Source organism: Podarcis vaucheri (genome assembly GCF_965113315.1).
Source record: "Podarcis vaucheri genome assembly, chromosome: 1".
NCBI lineage: Eukaryota > Metazoa > Chordata > Lepidosauria > Squamata > Lacertidae > Podarcis > Podarcis vaucheri.
Window position 1 is genome coordinate 86,894,105 of NC_138759.1, and position 21,061 is coordinate 86,915,165.

At 46.5% G+C, this 21,061-nt stretch overlaps 1 protein-coding gene across 1 annotated transcript in view; it reads right to left on the reverse strand.

Moving 5' to 3' along the window:
* Window positions 1-21,061, reverse strand: part of LOC309528185 (unconventional myosin-X-like) — a 77,494-nt gene that overhangs the window by 43,254 nt on the left and 13,179 nt on the right. Inside the window, exons 2-11 of the mRNA XM_082215504.1 lie at window positions 16,262-16,360; window positions 14,857-15,015; window positions 10,551-10,738; window positions 10,014-10,148; window positions 9,148-9,272; window positions 8,774-8,787; window positions 7,856-7,940; window positions 4,724-4,827; window positions 3,284-3,413; window positions 2,574-2,692 (exon numbers count right to left, since the gene is read on the reverse strand). Of these exons, the coding sequence (XP_082071630.1) occupies window positions 2,574-2,692; window positions 3,284-3,413; window positions 4,724-4,827; window positions 7,856-7,940; window positions 8,774-8,787; window positions 9,148-9,272; window positions 10,014-10,148; window positions 10,551-10,738; window positions 14,857-15,015; window positions 16,262-16,360 (1,158 nt within the window). The remainder of the gene's footprint in view (window positions 1-2,573; window positions 2,693-3,283; window positions 3,414-4,723; window positions 4,828-7,855; window positions 7,941-8,773; window positions 8,788-9,147; window positions 9,273-10,013; window positions 10,149-10,550; window positions 10,739-14,856; window positions 15,016-16,261; window positions 16,361-21,061) is intronic.

Below are 21,061 nucleotides of genomic sequence, written 5' to 3' on the forward strand. Positions count from 1 at the left end.
CATGAGAAAATGAGGTATAAACCTGGGTCTGGACTGCAAGTGGGGGACTTACATACTATAGGTTAGACCCTTTTCTTCAAAATATGCCTATGTATAGTCTTTTACACGACATGCAAGCCTTCCATGAAGAGGAATCTGAAAAGGTCCAGTGGAGACATGTCGTTTCATTGCCTTGGTTACTGTTTGTGAGAATTAGGCCCTTGTCAGTCCACGCTTCCTCCTCTAGGAGGGGGCCTAAAGAAGCCCCTTTGCTTTCCTCCATCAGCTGCCTCACACTACCAAGTCTCTTCACTTCTCAGAGGCAGGGCCATCTTTACCAAGGGATGCAAAGGGTGTGGGCACCTGGGTGCTGAATTTGGGGGGGACACCCAGCACCCACTGCTGAAGCTCTTAATTAACTACCTGTTATGAAATAATAAAGAATTCTAATCAAGCTAGAAAAACAAAATACATATATACCTAGGTATTACCGAAATGTATACCTACTGTTTCACTAAAGAACTTTTGACTTTGTGCACTCATTTACCAAAGACGCGCTGCACCAGCGGCACTTGTCAGACTCAATGACAGCGCTTGTAATTCACAACGGTGCCGTGCACGCGAAATTAACTCTTACATCAAAATATTATGTTATGTATTGTATTGAGCTACTATGCAGCAGTGGGGTCAGCGGCACCTTTGACATGACTAATGTTTCTCCTAAGTAGGTGCCTAAACAATACTTATAAGTTTAAATGTGGTGGTGTTATATACTTAAGTATAAGTATACAGTATTGTAAATAAATGAGCAAATAAAGAAGTTTGTTTCTTTTTCCTCCCTTCTTTCGTGAACAAGAGATAAGGCATAAGCGTGGTGTCTGACATAAGCATAATAAAAGTTAATTTGGGGGCTAAACTAAATTTGGGGGCACTGGGTGGATCTTTGCACCCCTGCGGCGCATATGCTAAGACAGCGCTGCTCACAGGAAACCATAGATCAGAAGGCAGGAGAGCCATAAGGTCTCTCCTTTGGCTCAGTGACCACCACTGTCCTTTAGAAAGCCTGAGGCCTAAACCACATGTTACAAGGAATACTTGGTGGCTGCCTCCTTGCATCTCCTCAGTAATATTTAGTCAAGGAAGATGCATGATGCCAGCACACTGAGACTTTCCCTGCCCCTGCCCCTGCTCTGCATCACTGGCTGCTGCTTGCAGGGGGAAAGGAAACTCTGGGCACAATGATGCCCTCTCAAATGGTCTTTAACTAAACAGAGCCGAAAAGACATGGTGGAAAGATGCAGGTGGGCAACAGCTACACATTCCCTGCATTGTATAGTTTGGGCCGGAGCCAACTGCGCTTAGCGAAGCACAGACAGGGAGGAGCAGAACTCAAGTGGCCAGACTGCCTGGTAATTCAACATCTCTGCAACATCTTCCAGGAACGGGTGCTTGACTCAACACACCCGGGACTAGGACAAAAGCAGGGGTGGGCGGCACACAGACACGTGTGTTCTGTCAAAGGCCCCATTGACTGGCCTCAGCTCCTTCTGTCTAACACACTGGAAAATGCCAGTGCTTGGCATTATAATTAGCTCTGCGTACACTGCAAACTGACTGGCACCACATTCTCTCATGCATCTGGCAATAGTTGGCTGGCATTCCTGGAAGGCTGGGACGGGGAAAGTGGGCATTTGGCAGCAGGAAGTCTAACTAGTGAGGAAGGGCTATTGAGGAGTGTGCCACAGTGCCCTCATGTTCTGCTTGCGGGTTTCCAATAGGCATCTGATTTGCCACTGTGGGAAGAGAGTGCTGGACTGAGTGGGCCTTTGGCCTGATGCAACAGGGCTGTATCCTCTGCAGAGTGCTTGCTGCACTTATCTACAGGAGAATCCATTTAATTGCTTGTTGCTTCTCCAGAGACACCCAGCTCACATTATGCAGCATCTGCAGCAGAGATATCGGCGGGGGGGGGGGGGGGGACGGGACGGGACTCAGGCCTGGGGGCCAAATCCAGCCCTCTAAGCCACTCTACCTGACCCACAGGTTTCTACCTAGACCACACACCTTACTGGCCCCTGGTCTGCACCCTCCTTGAGAGTTTTGCCTGGCTGGAATATGTCCCTGAACTCTGCGAATGCCTCTTGCTCATCTGGGTGGAAGATACAGAGAAGTTTGAGGCTCCATGCAGAAGCTATCCTACTGTACAAGAGTCACAGTCATCGCTCTGTCCCCATTTACTTTTGGTCCCACTTGGCGCCAGCGCGTGGCCCTCAGAAGGCAGCTGAAAAAGATTCCCCAACCCAGCTCTACAGCGGTAAAGTTGTTAACAAGGCTGATTCACCCTCTCTTCCTGCCTTGCAAATGGCTTCCCTACATCCCAGCTTACTCAAATTCCTGAGCCACAGTGCACATTATGGGAAGCCCTCCTCAAGGGTTGGGGGGTGGGGGGAGCATGTCATGTTCAAATCCGAGGCATCCCTCAAGCGCCATTTCCCCTTGACAACTATGTGAGTGCTGCCACCTAGAGGCAAGTGCCCTTCATAGCCAGGCGCCACCACCATGCTTAGTGCAAAGCCCGTTGGCTACTCACTCACCTGCTCCACAGTGAGGGGAGAGCTGATCTCCTCTCCCCGTAGGAACATGGATCTCTGGGTGAGCACCTCAGACAACTGGAAGGCATCCAAGCCAAGCAGCTCGCTGACATTATTCAGCACTAGGAGAGAGGATGATAAAAGAGAGATGGCAGTAATGCTTGCAATAATGTGTTCTTATTATGTGGAAGTGATTGATGAGGGAGGGGGCCTCTCCTCAAAAAGGGACAGGAAGCCAATACAATCAAGAGGCGGGATAGACGTTTGGAGAGACCTTGCTGGCAACTCTTGATCCCCCAAGACTCCACTGATAGGCCCAGGGGGAAGGCGGGAAAATAACAGAAACACAGTAACCGTGACATTCCAAAACACGGCAAAGCTATCTCTGGCAAGCCAGCATGACAACTAGGGTAGAGGATTTGCAAGCCATAGTTTCACAACATGGTGAAGTTCAAGCCCATTCGCACACTCAAAACCTAATTTGAATTGGGGGGTTAAAAATTTACTGTGAATTTAACAGTGTCTCATATTGGGAAGAACTAGGCTTGGAATTGTCCCCCAACTCCTATAGTTCCTGGGCGTCCATTTTGTCCTGTGAACAGTAACAGAAAGGCAGTAAAGCCTGACCAGCGGATCAGCATGGTCACCAAAACGATGAGGGAGGAGAAGCAGATTCCAGGTGGGGGCGCCCTTCACAGAAGGGTGCCACTTACCAGTTTTTGTTGTAATCTGAGCTCCTCCGGCCGTCATAAATTCAATGTTTCCAAGTTGCAGGATGCCAGACAGGAGTTTGAAAATGTCTCTGATCTCTTCAGAACCAAATCCCATCACTTCGAGGGCAGTCTGCTCAAAACACATTGGAGTTAGGTTAACTCCACTGTCACCCACCACATCGGGCCAATCATAGACTTGCTATAAAGCAATCCTTACACATCAGCGCACACAAACCAGTTAACACATCCCTCTGTGAGATTTTGCTTTCTAAGGCTAGCACCCTGAACACACTCACTATGAAGCAGCTGTACTGAGGTCCATAGAACTTACTTCTGAATATGTGATTGTCCTATTTCAGTCCTTTGGAGAGACTATTCCATAGACTCACCTGTTTCCTTGATTCCATATTGCAGCTGTGATTTTTGCCACTATGAACACAGAGCCAAGAATGCTCTGGGTAATGTTGAGCCTGGTTTCAGTTAGCCTTGCACCTTATATCCTGGTGGCAGTCAGACCCAATATGCAAGAGGATCCACAACAGGGGCAGAGATCCTGTGACCTTCCAGCTGTTGCTGGACTACAGCTCCCATGATCCCTCAGCAGTATCCACATTGGCTGACACTGTCCAGAAAAATCGGGAGGACCACAGGATCTCTATCCCTGAGCTACAAGACCACCCTCTTGTACTTCCAGGCTTTTCCTTAAGCGAATCCTCTTCTGCTCTCTTCCTAGCATGCCCTTTCCTTGCCCTTATTCTACAGTCTACCTTTCAATTTTATCTCCTATACAGCACTCTGCTTCAAAAGTGCTTTATAAATAATAAATATGATTCCTATAGCACCCTCACATCTTTTCCCTCCTTCTACATTACAAATCAGTGCCCATATTTTTGCAGGCTAAATCCTTCCCCCAGCTCCTTTTTTTTTAAAGTGATGGGAACAAATGTAGTAGTGCAGAACTGCAAGAAACAATGGGGGGGGGAATACACTAGTGGGCAGACAATGAGAAGTGTCGTCAAGCTACCATTACTTTAGTCTAAGCAGCCTCTCTAAATTGCTATCAAACAAAGCACCCAATTAGCAGGCACCACTCCAGACAGGCCATCAAGAGTGAAAAATGATCCTCTTGCAGTCAGTTATTTTGCAATTTAGTCTTCATCGAAGGAACAGGCACACCTTTCCCTTTAAACACACATGCTGAAGCAGGCAGAGAGAGAGAGAGAGAGAGAGAGAACCCCCTGCCCTCACACAGCATTGCCTAATGCAGGTGTGTGAAACCTTTGTATCCCCCAGTTGTTGCTGAACTACAACATGCATCATCCCTGGCCATTGGCCATGCTTGCTAGGGCTGATGGGAGTTGTAGTTCTGCAACATCTGGAGGGCCACAGCTTACCCACACCTAGCCTAAAGTCTTGCCTGGAGTCAAAAGGAAGACTCACCATGACCTTGCTGAACATCTCTTTGTCGTCCAGGTTCTCATTGGTTACACAGCCAGACTGGTTTAAGTAACGATAGCTCTTGGGCTCCAGCAGGACCAGGGCTTCTGTAGGGAGGCAGCTCCCCAAAGGAGAAGCAAACATATTGGAGGTCGGGGTAGGAGGGTGGGGGGAGAGAAGAGGCAAACAAACAGGGAGAGATGAGCCAGGGACATCCAGAAAGCAACCAACTCTTCTTCCACTTGCTCCTTTCTCTGGGGTTGTCTATACAGCACTCCCAGTTCAACATCATAGGACCAAACCACAGCATGGCAAAGTCTCCCCCCAAAACAAAAACAACTCAAGGACAATATATTCTGGAATAAGTTGTGGGGAGCCAACACTAGCCTGTAACTGCCTTGTCCACAGCGGAAATAAGGCATTTTTAAATTGTAAGCAGCCCTGGCAACTTGCAGTTTTGAATGTCAAGTGAGAGGGGTACTTAACCCATGAGGTAAAAACATAAGAAGGATCCTGCTGGACAGCATTCTGCTTCCCACACTGGCCAACCTGTGGTGAAAGCAGCCTGGATGGGTGGTTTAGAGTTGGAAAAGAGGAAGTGGGTTAAGCGGTTTAAGTATACTCTCCTTTTGCTGCTCCTCTGCTCAAAATTAGAGGCACCCACTGCTGTTTTACTCTTCTTTTCTTTTCAAATAAACTTGCTAGGAAGTAACTTGTAATGTCTAGTTTGCCCCAATGCTCAAAATACTGGGAACTAAACAACCAATTCCCAGGCATCTAATTGCAGAAGACTTCTAAACCCAGTTATTGGTGCATCAGTAAGTACAGCAGCAATTCTGCCAAATAGATATACCTTCCTGTGGTTGCCAGCAGAAATTCCCCCTTCTCCAACCCAGGGACTGCTAAAGTGTGTGAAGATACCATATTACTCTGCTAGGGGCATTCCTGGATGCCACTGCAAATTCCCTCTCTGCCAATCTGAGATCTAGGGTTGCCATATTTCAAAAAGTAAAAACCAGGACACCCCGAAAGTTGTTGAACTTTTTTTAGGAAGCAGAGTTTGGCCCAGTTGCAGACAGACCACAGAGGAAATACCACAAATTCCACTCACTGGAATCTGAGGTCAGGGGTTTCCAGCTCCATTCCCAGGCTCACTAGGGTCCTGATAAAAGGATTATTTAAGTGGGTACCAAAGCTTTGTCTCTGTATCAAAAGCTACACCCTTTCCCTCTTAAACTAGGCCGACTGCATCAGAAATAAAGGCTACTCCCTCCAAAACAACCCAAGCAGAGAATGGCCCAAGGAAGTCTGAGATGCGTCTCCAATGCAAATTTTTCATGGCTAATTCCAATTTCAGCCTTGCTTTTTGTAGTGCCCCACATTCATCGTGGGATTTCTGGGACACAAACCCCTGAGGCATTTTCCTCAAACAATTCAACCAAAGTTTTCTTGCTTCTAGTGTAAGGTTCCCCACCCCCAGCTTTGAATTTGTGGCTACGGTTAACGTGGTGGTATGTAACATGGAAAACTAGCCATTGCTAATTCAACTGATTTAGGTCACGGACAATCCCTCAAAGGAAGAAGGGGGTTCTGGGGGAAATGTGCAAGTCTTCCTGTGTCAGGAGGGAGGGGAAGTTGAATCTGATCAGCGGCAAGGCATAGGGAGCTGCAAAAGGCGTGATGGGCTGGGAGATTTAGAAAGGGCTGGTGGAAAGAAGAGAGCAATGCTCTGACCAGCCCTCGAGAAAATCATGCCTCTGTTAACTGTCCAAGGACATGGTTAAGTACAGAAACTGGGCTATTGATTCTGTGGGTAACGCAGGTGTCTCTCTGCTCCCTTCTGCACTCGTCTCCTACAAGAGGGGCGAGTAGGCCTTAAACAGGAAATACAAGGCATCATTTAAATACACCGTCTCAAGAGTGGACTTGAGATATGATATCCCTTCTTGAAGTTGTAGGAGAAATGCCATTCACAAACTAGAATTCTGAGTTCAGGACTCCACCATTAATTTATACAGAGCAAGGGTGCGTCAGGGGCCAAATCCAGCCCTCTAGGCCTCTCTGTCTACTCTTTGGCACTCTCCCCAGACCATACCCCGCCCCTCACTGGTCCCTCAAGTGTTTCTGTCTAGAATGAGTCCTGACAGCGCCTCTCACTTGCCTGGGTGGAAGACAGAAGGGTCTTTGTGTGAAAACTGGCCTGATGTATAAAGGTATCATTTACACCTGCTGTTCGACTTGCTTTCGCCTCTGGCTCCACCCACCACTGGCATGTGGCCCTCAGAGCATTGACTGGAAAGGAATGTGGCCCTCGGGCTGACAAAAGTTTCCCACCCTGGTGTAGATTTTTATCCTTAAGATTCTGAAAGCTGGGGTATTAGCCTCTGAAAGCTGGGGTATTAGCCTGCTCTCTGAGCCACTCTGCCTACTGCAAGAGTGGGGATCCTCCAGCCCTCCAGGGGCTTCAGTTTGGTCTGCAAGGCCAAACCACACCCACTCATCCATCAGCTGACATCAGTGGTGACTTCAGCAGATGAGCGGGAGGACAAGGTTTAATCCTGCACTGCCTGCCCACATGTCCCGTTTCCAGCAGGGAACACTATCACACAGCAAAAGGCAGCAAGATTTAATCTCCACTTATCAGCTGATGGGCGGAAATTAAAGCCTTCTCAAAATTGCAGCTCGTGTGCTTCTCCAGCTAGCAGCAGAAGCAAGAGGAGGGGAAGAAGAATCAACCCTGCCCTCCCCTCTGCCACCAAGCACCAGCTCACAGGAGAAGCAGCACTTTTGAGAAGCGCATTAAGAAAAACCCCTGGTCCAGTTTCAGCTGAAATGAGACTATGGGAGCTGCTTCTCCCATGAGCAGGAGGGTGGCAACAAGGGGGAGGTGGGGGGAGGCTCTTGTCCTTTGCTTGGCTGCTGCCACTGCGCACAGGAGAAGTGCACAGAGTTCCAGTCCTTTGCAAGCCTCCCTCCCTTGTTTGAAGTTCAGTGGCGAAAGGATTTTGAGTCAAGCTTGGCTCGTCAGGAACCCTAATAAAGATCTGGCCCAAAAAGGTTCCCCATCCCTGCCTGACTGCAAGAGATTGCTCTTCTCATTGAATGAGAGAATGCAACTTTGTGAGTCCTCATTACCTTTGTGTTCTTCGCTGACACCCGCTAACAAGGCATAGAAGATATGATAATTACGTTCCTCCGGGTTCTGGTGAACAACTCTGTTCTGAAACAAAGAAGAGTGAAGGGTGTGTGACCCCAAAGGCACACACAAACTAGCAGAGCTCCTGGCAATGAAATATGTGCTCGACATAGGAGGAAGGGCAGCCACTGTGCTTAGCCCTGTTTCTGCTACATCAACAGCGTGAAAAGAATCCAGGTACGGGTGCGTCGCCACATACAGTTCTACATGCAATATGTCCTGGGGTCTATGCAAGAATGAGGGAAGTCCACACCAAAACCCATAACCAGTCACCGTTTAATCTCCGTTTCCATGCACCAAATTATATCCCTGCTTGAATGGGAGGACTGAGGTCTTGTGCTGTCTTCCTTCACTGCCATTTTCTTGTTGCTGCCTCTTCACTACTACTGGAGCCTCTCTCCCTTTTTTCTTTTTGATTAATTTAGCACCATTTCATCCATGCTCATTTGCCTACTTCACAGTCTCAGAATCTGACTACTCCCTTTTCCCTAGCAAAGCAAATCAGCCTCACTCCTCCCTTTTCAGTACTGTCTTGTGTGTGGGTCCATTAGTGCAATTGCATAGATGCAATTCCGCAAAACAGGACATTTATTAATAACAGAGATGTTCAAGGATGAGGAAGCATATGTATTATGGGAAACTCGTGGTTCTTTCTGAGACGGTGAAGGTTCATAGTGAAATGAAACAAAAAAAGGGAATATAGCTTAATGTAGTGCAGACACACCAGAGTTTCTACTGAGCAGAACTTTTAGGGGTGTTGAGACAGTACTCTACCCAGGAGTAGCCATCATAGCGTATCATCTGGACATTGTGAAGGGGCAAAGAAGAGGGGCACGATCAAAATAAACTTTACTCACCTTCTCCAATAAATCTGAGCAATGAATTAAGGAGGAAGCAATGGTACGATGGCTCCTAGAAAGACTTCCCAATGTCTGGCAAAGAATCTTTCAATGACATAGGAATCTGGCTGCAAAGAACTCTGTCCCCAACTTATATGGGCGAGGATTGTTTCACTCCTGGATTCTAAACAGTTAGAGAGCTACCCTCTTTTGCAAAGGAAAACTCAACACAGAATCGGAAATGAGCTGGAAAATGGGGAGGAAGGTCGCCTTGCCTGACATGATTATACCCTGCTAAGTCAGCAGTGGAGACACAACCAGCTCACCAGCTCCGCTTGGCCTTGGGTGTGCGCTAAGGTAATCAGGGATAAAACCACCAAAAAGAAGGATACAGTCAGTGACTCTCCCACCCTGGATATGCCCATGCTGGGAAAAGTGCAGCTGGATGAACTTGCCAAAGCGACTAGAATTGTTGTTGTAGACTGTCTTGGCATTTCCAAAAGCCTCCAGTACTGGGCTAGGAAGGAAGGAAGGAAGGAGATTAGTAGTGATGTTTGGGGTGTATAATAAGGGTAGACTGCACTTTCTTTAAATCTAGCCATGTTTACTGTGCAGACCTTTCAAATTTTGAGGAACTGAGCTCTCTCTTAACAAAAACTACAACTCCCTCCAAAAAACACAACCTTCCAAGTTTCTAGCCCTCATGTCTGCAATGACAGACTTGATATCTCCAGAGTCTGTGTTTACTGCAACTTGCTCCTCCCCCTTGACCAGCAGAAGCAGAATCAACCAAATATATGTGAACATTTTCAATTAATGTAGCTTATACATGCTGCACAATGCTGCTTTTCTTAGTGCACCCAGCAGTCCCACTTATACATGCTGGACACCTGAGGAAATGGACGTGGAAACAGCCACCAGAAATGAGCATGGCAGGCATTATCGATTTTCTATCTTTGCTCCCCTGGTTCAAAACAGCACAGACCTCTGACCTCTGAAGGGTACCTGGAAAAAGTCAGGCAGATGGATTCTCCTTATCAAGTGCAGAAATATTCCAAGGAATAAGGACTTTTGCTGGACACTCTCTATGCATTACAGCCCCCTAGCTGAAAAAGGAAGTTTGTGGGCCGTAACTAGAAGGCAGACAGTTGGGAAGCTGCAGTGCCAGTCCCACCCCTTGTCCGTGACATGGCTCCCCTGAGAGGAGACACCTCCAAACCGCACACTCACGCCAACCCTGTGCTGTGTAGGCTTGTACCTGCTCTCCATGATGGCCTCCTCCACATGTGTGCTCTTCTCTGACGCAGGGCCACCCAGTGAGGTCTGGCTCATGGCTGACAGGAACTTCAGCAGCAACTTGGTGCTCTCTGTCTTTCCAGCTCCACTTTCGCCACTGTTAAATGGACAGCCAAAACAACCTGCTCAGGACAGCACCAACCAAAGGGAATGCCAGCCTCAATGGCAAGTCAGAAAGAATGGCTCCAGAATGTACGTGCAGCACTCCCCCCAAAATCCCGACTAATCATTGGGGAGATGTTTGCTGCAAAGAGCATAAAAAGATAAGGAGAGCCTTGGTGCAGCAGGCCAGCTGTCCACCCTGGTTCAACAACTGGTATTCAGAGGCATACGGCCTTCAAGAATGGAGGTACAACACTGAGAGCCTTATCCTCTGGGAATTTGCCTGATACCTTTTAAAGATGGCGGCCATCGCTACATCCTCCATTGTTTAGCTATATGCTATGGGGGGGGGGTGCTTTGATTTGTCTGCCCTCCTGATCCAAAGTGCCTCCCTCACCTGATGAGGACGCATTGGCTGTCATGGCGCCTCCACAGGCAGCTGTAGCACTCGCTGGCTGTGGCAAAGATGTGGGGTGGCAGCTCACCCAGACAGTGCTGGCGGTACAGGTCAATGGCATCAGCATCATACAATCCAGCGATGGGCTTGTAGGGATTCACAGAGACCAAGATGGAGCCGATGTTTGTCTGGAGGAGAAAGCGGAAAGAACAGCAAAATAAACAAGTGGTTTTAGTGAGCTGCTGGGGACCAACTCCATACATTTGTACACATGCGCTTCTGTAAGAGCCGCCACTCACCGTTTGCCACAAGAGGGCAATATTCTACCTCCCTCCGGGCACTTTGAACCCATAAAATCTGACAGTGCTCAAATGCTAATAAGCTCCCTACAGGGTGATTTGTTTCAGTCACCTTCTTGCAAATATCTACATGAATTGCCATATTATTACAGATAGTTCTGTTTGTGTTCAGGCCAGCCAGAGGCCTTCCAAAAAGAGACGCAAGCACAGATCTTGTAAGATCAACAATCAGAAATCTCCCACCTATCGCACAGTTTGGCCCTCAGACCTACTTTGGGCTCACTGATATCCTTCTGGAGAGGATAAGGAACATCAAAGGCTATTATATACCTGAGGGTGGAAAGGATCCATCATTCTCAGGACAGAAATCAATGGTTTTAAGTGGAGGCCAGGTCTTGAAAGAAGGCTTAAAAGGACTGAGCCTCTTCAGCCCAGCCGAAAAAAGAAAAGAAAAAAAGGGAAGCTAAGAGGGTACATTACAGCTCTCTAAAAATAATTGGAGGGAGATAGCTATTAATGTAGAGGGAGACATGCTAATTTAGGGTACAGGACATTACTGAGAACAAGAAGAAACTATTATATAAGCTGCCCATTCAACAAAATGCAGGGAGCATTCGAATGGTCAGAAGAATTCATATTTGGGAAGAATCTCCCTAGGGGACCTTCAGCAATGAAGATTTTTTTATTAGGTTTTTTTTTTTTAAATGGAGCTAAGTACATTTCAGGGATGCTAAATGATGTACCTGAAGTTTCACTGGAGCCTACCAGGGTGGAGCAAGAATGTTCCCCTCCTATTTAGTGCCCCCCCCAATTCCTTCCTCAGAGGTAGAGATGACCACAACTGGAGATGGGACATTAGATGGACTGTACTATCGTGCTCAAGTGGCAAGGAAACTTCTATGGGATTCTTAGGGTTTCTTGACAAGTCATGGCCTTGGGCTGAGGGGAAGCCTCATTTCTGTAAGGACTGGGCAGGGAATCATCCTTGGCTGGCCTCTCTTCCCGTTCCTTTCTTTCCCTGTATTACTCCTTGGCCATGCTTTGAAGAAGCAGGACACCACTGTGCAGGCTTGTCTGAATGGGAGTCTGCCGGGATGTTTCTGGGAGTGGGGTGGGCAAAGAAAAACACCGAAACGGGGAAGCAGGATAGTTTCTCAGAAAACAAGAACAGTGCCTGTACATGTTGCCTCATGTGTCAGGTTCTACAAGATGCTAGAGATGTACTCTTCTTGAACAAAGAAAGCAAGCTGGGGAGCTGGTGGTTATGTTTCATGGTGGTGGTGGTGGGGACTGCTCAGTAGCCTTTAAGTCACTTGGCCTGGTTCACTGAACAAGCAACCACGCTGGAGCACAATGAGAAAATCTACTTCATCTCCTCCTGCTGCAATGCTGCTCAGAGCTAAGCCAATGTTACATCCAAATCCAGGCTTGTGATTTGCCTCACTCCAAATAAACCATGAACTCTAACCAAGGTTTGTTCTTGGTTCATGGTTTGTTTGAGGGAAGCAAACCATGACATAAGACCAAAGGCATACGGTGTCTTGTTTTTAGGTAGCACGGCAGGAGCAGGCCTGGTTCTGGGAACAAGGCTAGCTTCCTCCTTGTGCACCCCTCTCTTCCTCCTCTGGCACAGTCACAAGAGGCCATCAAGAGAAGCTTTCAGTTCTTGATTAAACTGCATCTTGCTATGACATCTGAACCTAGCTAAGTGTGCTTAATTTTAAATATGCTTTGTTTGAAACCCAATTTCAAACCATAGTTTATGAAGCTGGCTTGTTTCAACAAACCATAGTTAACCATGCGGTTTAGATGACACACTAAAACTGTGGCTAACTGAAAACAGAAGCTAAAGCTTCCAATTCCCTCCTCCTGGCTATGCTAGAGGAGAAGTGGAGAGTGCACATACTGAAAGCTCACTGCAACTTGCCACGCTAAACTCTGGTTTACTCTGGCAACCAGTAAGTCTTTCGCATTTCTGAGTGTAGTAGCCCCATCTCTGAGGGAAAATGAATTATAGCAGAAAGAAGGTTTTTTTATTGTTGTTGTTGGTTTTTTTTTAAAGAAAAGATCAGTTAAATTTTCTATAATCTCTTTTGCCCCAAGGTAGAGCTATGGGTCTGAAATGTGTCAGGACTTACTGTCTCTCACAATAAATCTTTAAGCGCCTCCTGGGATTTTAAAAAAATATCCACAGGCATACATCCTCCTGCCTAAATCTTCTCTCAGCCCACCATCTACAAAATGGGGATAATAACACTGAATGTACAGGGTTGTCACTGGATTACTGAAACCAGATTTTACAAGAGACTCTGAGCTACTGCTTCTGAGTGTCTTCACACTCTCCCCTCCTTGGAAAAATCCAAGTAAACCATGTATGGTGGGGGTATCATTGCACTGTGTGTGTGTGTGTGTGTGTGTGTGTGTGTGTGCTGCCTGTACCTTGCATCGCTGCTTGGCAGGGATGGGGAAATGTACAGTGCAATGACATCATGTCATATACTATCTGTCTTAGATATTACAAGAAACAGAGAGCAGGAGCAGCCATGGTGCTGTGTCTCATGTAAGTTCTAGGATGGCCCCAACACAGTGTCTGCGAAATACTCTCTGATCATTTAAACATATACTGGTATGCAAATGCTAATTATTATTCTATTTCCCTACAGCAAAGAGAGAGATGGGGGAGGGAGGGAAGAAGTAGCAAACTGAGAAATTAGGGTAGGCAGTTGTCAAAGGGATGTTCAAGAGGGTAAGATCCGATTGTAAAGGTCTGGGCAGGAAAGAGCTGCTTGCACAGGGAACACTTGAGAGGTTGCAGGGTGGAGACAGACCTGGGTCAAGAGAGCAGAAAGAGAAGGCATGTCCATCACGAGACAGCAAAGATTCATTACTATACAATACAGACTTTGCAACTTCCTTGTCTGCCCAAAATGGAGAAGATACTTCCCAGAAATCGGGTCACTTAATTGATCATTTACTGGAATACAAGATGCATACAGTCCTGTTGCCTTAGTAACTGTTGCTATGCAACACAGCCTAAGATCCACATTTCAATATCAGAATTTGAACGGGCTTGCACACAGGTAAGAAAGAAGGAGGAGCATGCCTCATGGCCCTTCTCGCAGTCCCAGGTAATCTTGCAAACACCATAAATGGCACAGAGCCCCCTGCATCTCTCTGCCTCCCATACACAAATCCTGAAGTGGGATGAAAGAGGACGTTTACTGCCTCTGGTGCACAAGTCTGTCATTCAGCCTAGGAAACCTGCTCCAGGAAGAAACACCTGGAGCATCTTCAATGCCAGCTGCTGAGAGTCCTCTTGCAAAGAGAACCAACCACTGATGGCATGGCAAACATTGCTGCATTTCTCAGCTGCAGCAGCCCAGTAGCTACTCCTGGACACTCAAGCCTAGACTAGGCATTCAGTAAAACGAGGTAGCTTCCAAAATGACAAAATAGAGTATATCACTAAGGAATGCAGATGATGGGATAGCATTTTTGAATTCTTCCTTTCGTAAAAATACCCCTTGCAAGTAGAAAACTAGTGGCTAGGGTAAAAACTCTTTCTCTGGTGTGCTAATTTTGGGTAGGTCTTTTTTCAAACTTATGGGCTTTTCCTTTTACTATAGCATTAAAAACAGCACTCCCATATGTGTGTGTGTGTGTGTGTGTGTGTGTGTGTGTGTGTGTATCACTCCCCACCTGCAATCTGAAATGGTATAGTCTATTACACACAATCTGCATGTGTAGACAGGGCCTTAGGTGTGCCTTATACTCAGCATAAAATCCCCTTGTGACGCTGTGTTCCAAATGTGTGCAGAGTGACCCAGGAATACTAACTTGATTCAGCCCAAGCACAACCAGGAGGAGACACAGACTCCTGTCCAAGCCATGGTTAAGAGAGCTCCAAATTGGGTGAGATAGAGTAAAGGACAGCCGTGCAGCTGAGCTTTCTTTTCAGGCCACTTCTGCTCTGGCTAGCAAAGAATTTGTCTGCTTTGGTCACTCACATAGATGTGGTCCTGCTGGTAGCGCTGGTGCAGATTGAGCAAAATGGCCGCCTCGTGCAGGTCCCCCAGCATGGACATGTCCTCCACCCCCTCCATACTCGACCGATGCATTGGCAGGACTTTCTCTCTGGGCACAGAGGCCCACGGGTGGCAGAACATCTGGAGGGAAGGGAAAAGATGGTACATGTAGAGATGCAGGATTCTGTGGGGGGCTGTAACTCCTGGCAGTTGATCAGTTGACAGTAAAAGGAGTGCAAGGGTATAGAGAGGTAAGTAACAGGAAATGGGAGGGGTCATCCCCTCTTCTGTATTTACCTTGTCCTTTCGCATCTATTTTAAACTTTTATTTCTACAATAAGAAAAAAATTAAAACCATGGGTGGTATTCAACCAAGTTTTACTCAAGAGCCACTGAAATTACTAGGCATGACAAAGTTTGGTCCTTTCATTTCAACAAGTCTACTCTTGAGTAAAACTTAAGCTGAATGCCATCCTACATGATTTATACACATTGAGCAGGATTTGATGAATGAGTCCTCTCAGTGAACACATCTGGATTCACCACTGGGTGAGTTCACCCAACAGTGAACTGAAGTGACTCATTGTGTTTTACAAGCAGAGGCATCTTTGTACAGATGAGCTTCTTACCTCCACACTTTGCACTTTTAGGTGTGTACCAATTATCTATATCTGTAGTTACCTATATCAGAAGGGGAATCAGAATACAAATTTTCTGCGCCTGGAAAGTTTGATAGCTAATGGCTTGGAAGAAACCCCACCCTTCTGCCACTCTCTTAACAGGCCCCAATAGTTGGAAGTAACACTATAAAAAGAACTGATCTTCATGAAGTCATTTTGTCTTATGCATATGCTATGGGAGGGTCTGAGAAAGATGCCAATCTCCCTTCCTTACATAAACCAAAGAGATTATAGGAGAAAGGGAGGTGGAAGTGGACTGACTCCCGCATCCCTACAGGGATTATCACCAATTTCAGAGGCAGCCACTTTTAGAAATGCTAAGAGGTGTGAATTGCTTGCATACAGCTGCTTCCAAAGCCTTCAGTCTGTCTGGCTTTTGCAGACGCCTCTCCAGAGCATCTAAGTGCTTTGTGGCAATGTCAACAAGCAGCGGTAATTCAAGGAAAAACCAATTTGCAAGCCTTAAGAAAAGGAGAACAAAGCCTTAAGAAAACCAGTACCTGCCAAAGCCACCTAGGGAAGAATGCAAAGAAGGTTTTTTCTTTGTAACTTGGCAACCTTAAAGGTGCTGCATATTATGGCCACAGGAGAAGGGGGAAAAGAGTCTCCTGAGCCACCAGCTTTTATTTAGCCCAAATGTGCAAGGGAATGACCTGGAAGGTTTCCTTTGGCGGCTCATGAAAATGCTGTGTTTTCATTTCACTTACCTCGCCATAGTCTGAAGTGAAGAGCACGGATCCATCAACACAAGAGCCAACCGTGCAGGGCTGCAGCCGGTCCTGCTCCTGCAGCCACACACGTGTTCCCTGAAACCAATCATAGCAGGATTCAAGCCATACGCTCTACACCTGACCACACTTATCTGTGCACTCGTGAGCATATCTACCCTAATGTTGCTTCCTGCAATTGCCCTCAACCATCAGCGGAAGCAGCCTCCCTTCCAGAAATGAAGCCTGTGGGCTGGTTCACACATGGGCATCTCTGAATGACTGCAGCAGTTAGCCATGACTGGTGTGGAGGAGCCACCAGAGAGGGACTGTCCATAGCCCAGGTGCCACCTTTAGGACAAAGCTTTTCAACGGCGTCTCTCCACATATTCTGTCATCAGATGGCACCCAGTCCTGAAATGGTGAGAAATCAGGAAACATGCATGCCTACACAGGCTCCAACTGCATCATCACAGGGAACATGGTATCTTGTGGTGGGGTTTTGTTTTGTTTAAATTTCTGTAGCAAGCTGTGAAAATGTAGAGTGTGAGACTTTACTGGCTGACTGTAATTGCCGGAAGTGTAGCTCCCGTGTTCAATTAATGCAAGAAGTGTGCACAATGGGGGCGGGATTTGGGGGCCAGGCCCTGTACCCCACCCATTACACATGCCTCCAATGCATCTTCAAGCATACACCTGCAGACAGGCCCACACATGCCATGAATGCTGAGGCCTAGTCAGTAAACAGGGCTTAAGTTCCTCCCGTTGCTGCAATCTACATATACCAGGTCTTCCCAGGGCCTACCAAGCTCCCACACTGCCAATGAAAACTAATAAATGAATAGGAGAACCTACCTACGTACACATTCCCTTCATACCTGCATTTTTGTAAACATTGTTCACTTGGGAAACTGCATAGCAACATTTGGATAAGTGTGAATTTCAAAGGATAGCTGTGCTTCAGTTTGCGTATCATTCCATAAAGTGCAGATTTGACAGATTTGGCTTTAAACGAGACCTAAATGAGACCTCTCACATCCCCAGATGCAGCCCTTCCTCTCTCCCAATCACATCTCTTACACAACTGCCCCTACATTGTTTCCCTCCCAATGTACCTCACAGGGTCTCATGTGAGGCTAAAAATGCCACTACAGTGGTACCTCGGGTTACATACGCTTCAGGTTACATACGCTTCAGGTTACAGACTCCGCTAACCCAGAAATAGGACCTCAGGTTAAGAACTTTGCTGCAGTATGAGAACAGAAATCGTGCTCCGGCAGCGCGGCTGCAGCAGGAGGCCCCATTAGCTAAAGTGGTGCTTCAGGTTAAGAACAGTTTCAGGTTAAGAACGGACCTCCAGAACGAATTAAGTACTTAACCCAAGGTACCACTGTACTACCTCCTTGGCAGAAGGTGGGATGCAACTGCAATATTTAAAAAATACTTCCCTCACCACCATCTTCCTACATGCAGCTTTGATGATCCTCAGGCAGACATTTGTGTGGAGAAAAAGATAACATAAACTGGCAGTGTGTAGGTAGTCAGCAACGGTTCTTATAGTCACACAGTGACTGGGGAAGGTGCTGTGACAATTGTAGAAATGGCTGCTGGTTGCAGCTGAGCACCACCAGTGCAATACACCTTCCCACAGGAAACACAGCCCCCTGCTTGGCCAAGGACAGGTGAGGATTGACCAGGTTTAGGAGGGGAGAGCTCTGTGAAAAGGTCCTCACACAGATGGTCTCCTCTAAATACTTGTTCCAGATCCTCCTTTTAAATGGTACATATTTTACCATCTTCTCGAAATGAGGAAATTGAGCAGAAATGGGAAACAAGGCCAAACCGAGGCGGGGGGGGGGGATGAAACCAAATGGGGGGCTTCCCCTGACCTCCAAAAGATACCACTCGATATACACACTCAGAAACATGTTTCCTAATTTGCTGCTAATAAAAGCAGCAAATGTCCCTCTCTGCAAACAGGTCACGCATTGGAGATGGGACTTTTGCTCTTCCCTCAGAGGTCAGACATGACTAGAGTTACAGTAGCAGGAAATATTGATTTAAACCCAGTGTGCAAAATCAGAACAAGCAAATTCTTACTTCTAAATGGTATTCAATGAGTTTTAACTGCTTTGCAATAATACAATGCAGCAATATCAGTGATTTTTCTGGGGGGGACGCAAGGGTACGCATACCTCTAAACATTTTGTGAATCTAAGTTTGGCCTCATTGAGGGGCGGTATTTCAATATGAGTAGGAAAATGAGAGTACCCCTAAAAATTTTTTTTAAGAAAAAAAGCACTGAGCAATATGTTCCGCAACCCCGCGGGAGAAAATGCAACTCACGAGGGCAGCTTGGAGCACAGATGCAGAAAATCAGTGAAGAGGTTAGGCAACCCCTCCATTTTTCCACTCCACGTCACTACCAAATTGTGTGGCTTCACAGAAATGTTATAGGGAGAGAGTATGACCTACATATGAATATCTTTACAGCATTTTTGTCTTTTAAAAAAAGTCTAGCAAAAGAGATTTAATATCCAACTTGATGAATATCAACATTCAAATCATGTCTAGCTCTGCACCACCTCAAAGGAGATTTCAACATTAGGCAAGAAGAGCCAGCCTAGTTTATGGGAAACCTACAGAGGAAGGATTGATTGCAAAGCCACTGCGGTTATCAGCAGAAGGGCAGCCTGGGTGGGGGGCTGGTCGAGAGCCAGGATGCTACAATGCAAGCTATGGCAATGAATGCAGGGAGCCGGCTTCCTTTATGCCTCTCCATGGTGATTTAGCTCATGTTTGTTCTTGGTTGCAGATGAGCTGCATGACTAGATGTACCAGAGGAACCTTTCTCCTGAAGACACCTCAGGGTCTTGCAAAATTCCAGAGTTTCATGGGATCCTGACTCAAGAGCTAAAAACGTGTCAGCTTATGCCCATGATGCACAGTGTACTTGAAAAGCTCAAACACCAGAAGGTGAAAAGGGTGGGGAATGTTGGGATTTTTCATTTTTTTTAAAAAACAACCACTTTCAATTTGGTGTCTGGCCTGTGACTTGAGAGGTGATGGGAAAGGCTACTCTCTGCATGCTTTTCTGTATCACATTTCAATGGTAAGCACTTTACTTTTTTATTTGTTGAGATGTGTTAAGTCACAACAAAAAGATGACAAATCAGGATACAGGGTGAAGTCACTCAGCCTTGGCTAACATGGGTAGCAGAGGCTCTCCAGAGCTCAAGCAGAACCTATTATCTGCTGCTTAATTCTTTTAACCAGAAACACAAAGAATTAAATGTGGGGCCTTCTGTGTGCTTTACAAGTGGATGATGGTCCTTCTCTCGACTCTGTTTCACCCATGGTAGAAGATGTAAAGTGAAAGACTCACCTGGGGGTACACTATCTGAAGCAGGAGATAGATCCCTGTTCTGCCGTCTTTGGTAGCAGAAGTCTAACACCCTGGGCATTATGGCGCATCTCTTGCGGAGAAATCGAGTTTTCTGAACCACTACAGTTGGCATGTGCCAACAAAGAGCCGAGAACCAAGTTCCTGCCCTGTGGTTTGATGGCCACGTTACAAGACTTTTATCAAAATTGCTAACCAATCCTCCTGGCCTCAGCATTGGGGGAGGCCTACATTCTCCACATAAGGCTTGAATCAGGTTTCAACAAATGCATCTTCTGATTGATCCAATGGATCATGAATAAGTGATGGAGACATATAAACAGAAATTAGCTAATGGAAGCAGGAGTAAGAGCACTGCCAGTGGGAAGAGCATCCACTATACCCACAAGAGAAAAAGGGGTTATCTGATCAGTCCCCAAGGAAGGTTTGGAGAGGAGGGAATCAATAATGGCTTTCAGAAAGGGAGGCCACACCACATGGGTCGTAGATGGGGACTTTCATTTATACTTCTCGAACAGCATTGCGCTTCCACAGCCTGATCTCACACCCATCATCATCATCATCATCATTATCACCATCACCACCTTGCCTTCTGGTCTTCCCCTGAACCTCGACAAGCATGCCTTCCCTCTTAGGCTGGATACCTGTTGCCTCTCTTCACACCAAACAGAGCCTGTCTTCAGCCTTTACATGCTCCCTACTGTCCCTTCTCGGAACTGGCTCAGCCACACCATTCAAAACAGTTAATAGTGTGACAAGAGAGCATGAACTACCAATCAGGAGTTGACCAGAGGAAGCAGCTTGGTGAATGGGCCAGGATGATGAGCTTTTGCAAAATGGAAAGAAGGGATATATGGGAAGAGGCAGAGATAGGAGGCAAATCAGCAGGAGATGAAGCGCTCCAAAAGTAAGGGCTAGCTAGAAATTTCATATAAGTTTCAAGGCAATAACACTTCTAATAACAAGGCAAGGAGACTTCTTAAGTGGTCAGTTTTGCAATAATGGGATGCCCTTGCAAACACATTTAGAAACCTGCAGAAGGAAAAACGGTAATGAATACAGTATACAGGTTTTATCCATTTGTTTGGCACTTCTTTTCTATTGTGTGAATACTGCATTTCATAACCACTGCAATGTTTTATTGCGTGGGAAAATCTTCTGCTATGGCTCTCTAGAGTTGCTTTGAGAGAGGGGGATACAAGAGTGTACAATAGTTAGAACTGACTCATGGTCAGTGACAGCACTATTTTTTGTGGGTGGGTGACATCTACCGTATTTTTCACTCTATAAGACACACCAGACCACAAGACACACCTAGTTTTTGGAGGAGGAAAACAAGCAAAAAAATATTCTGAATCTCAGAAGCCAGAACAGCAAGAGGGATCATTGCACAGTGA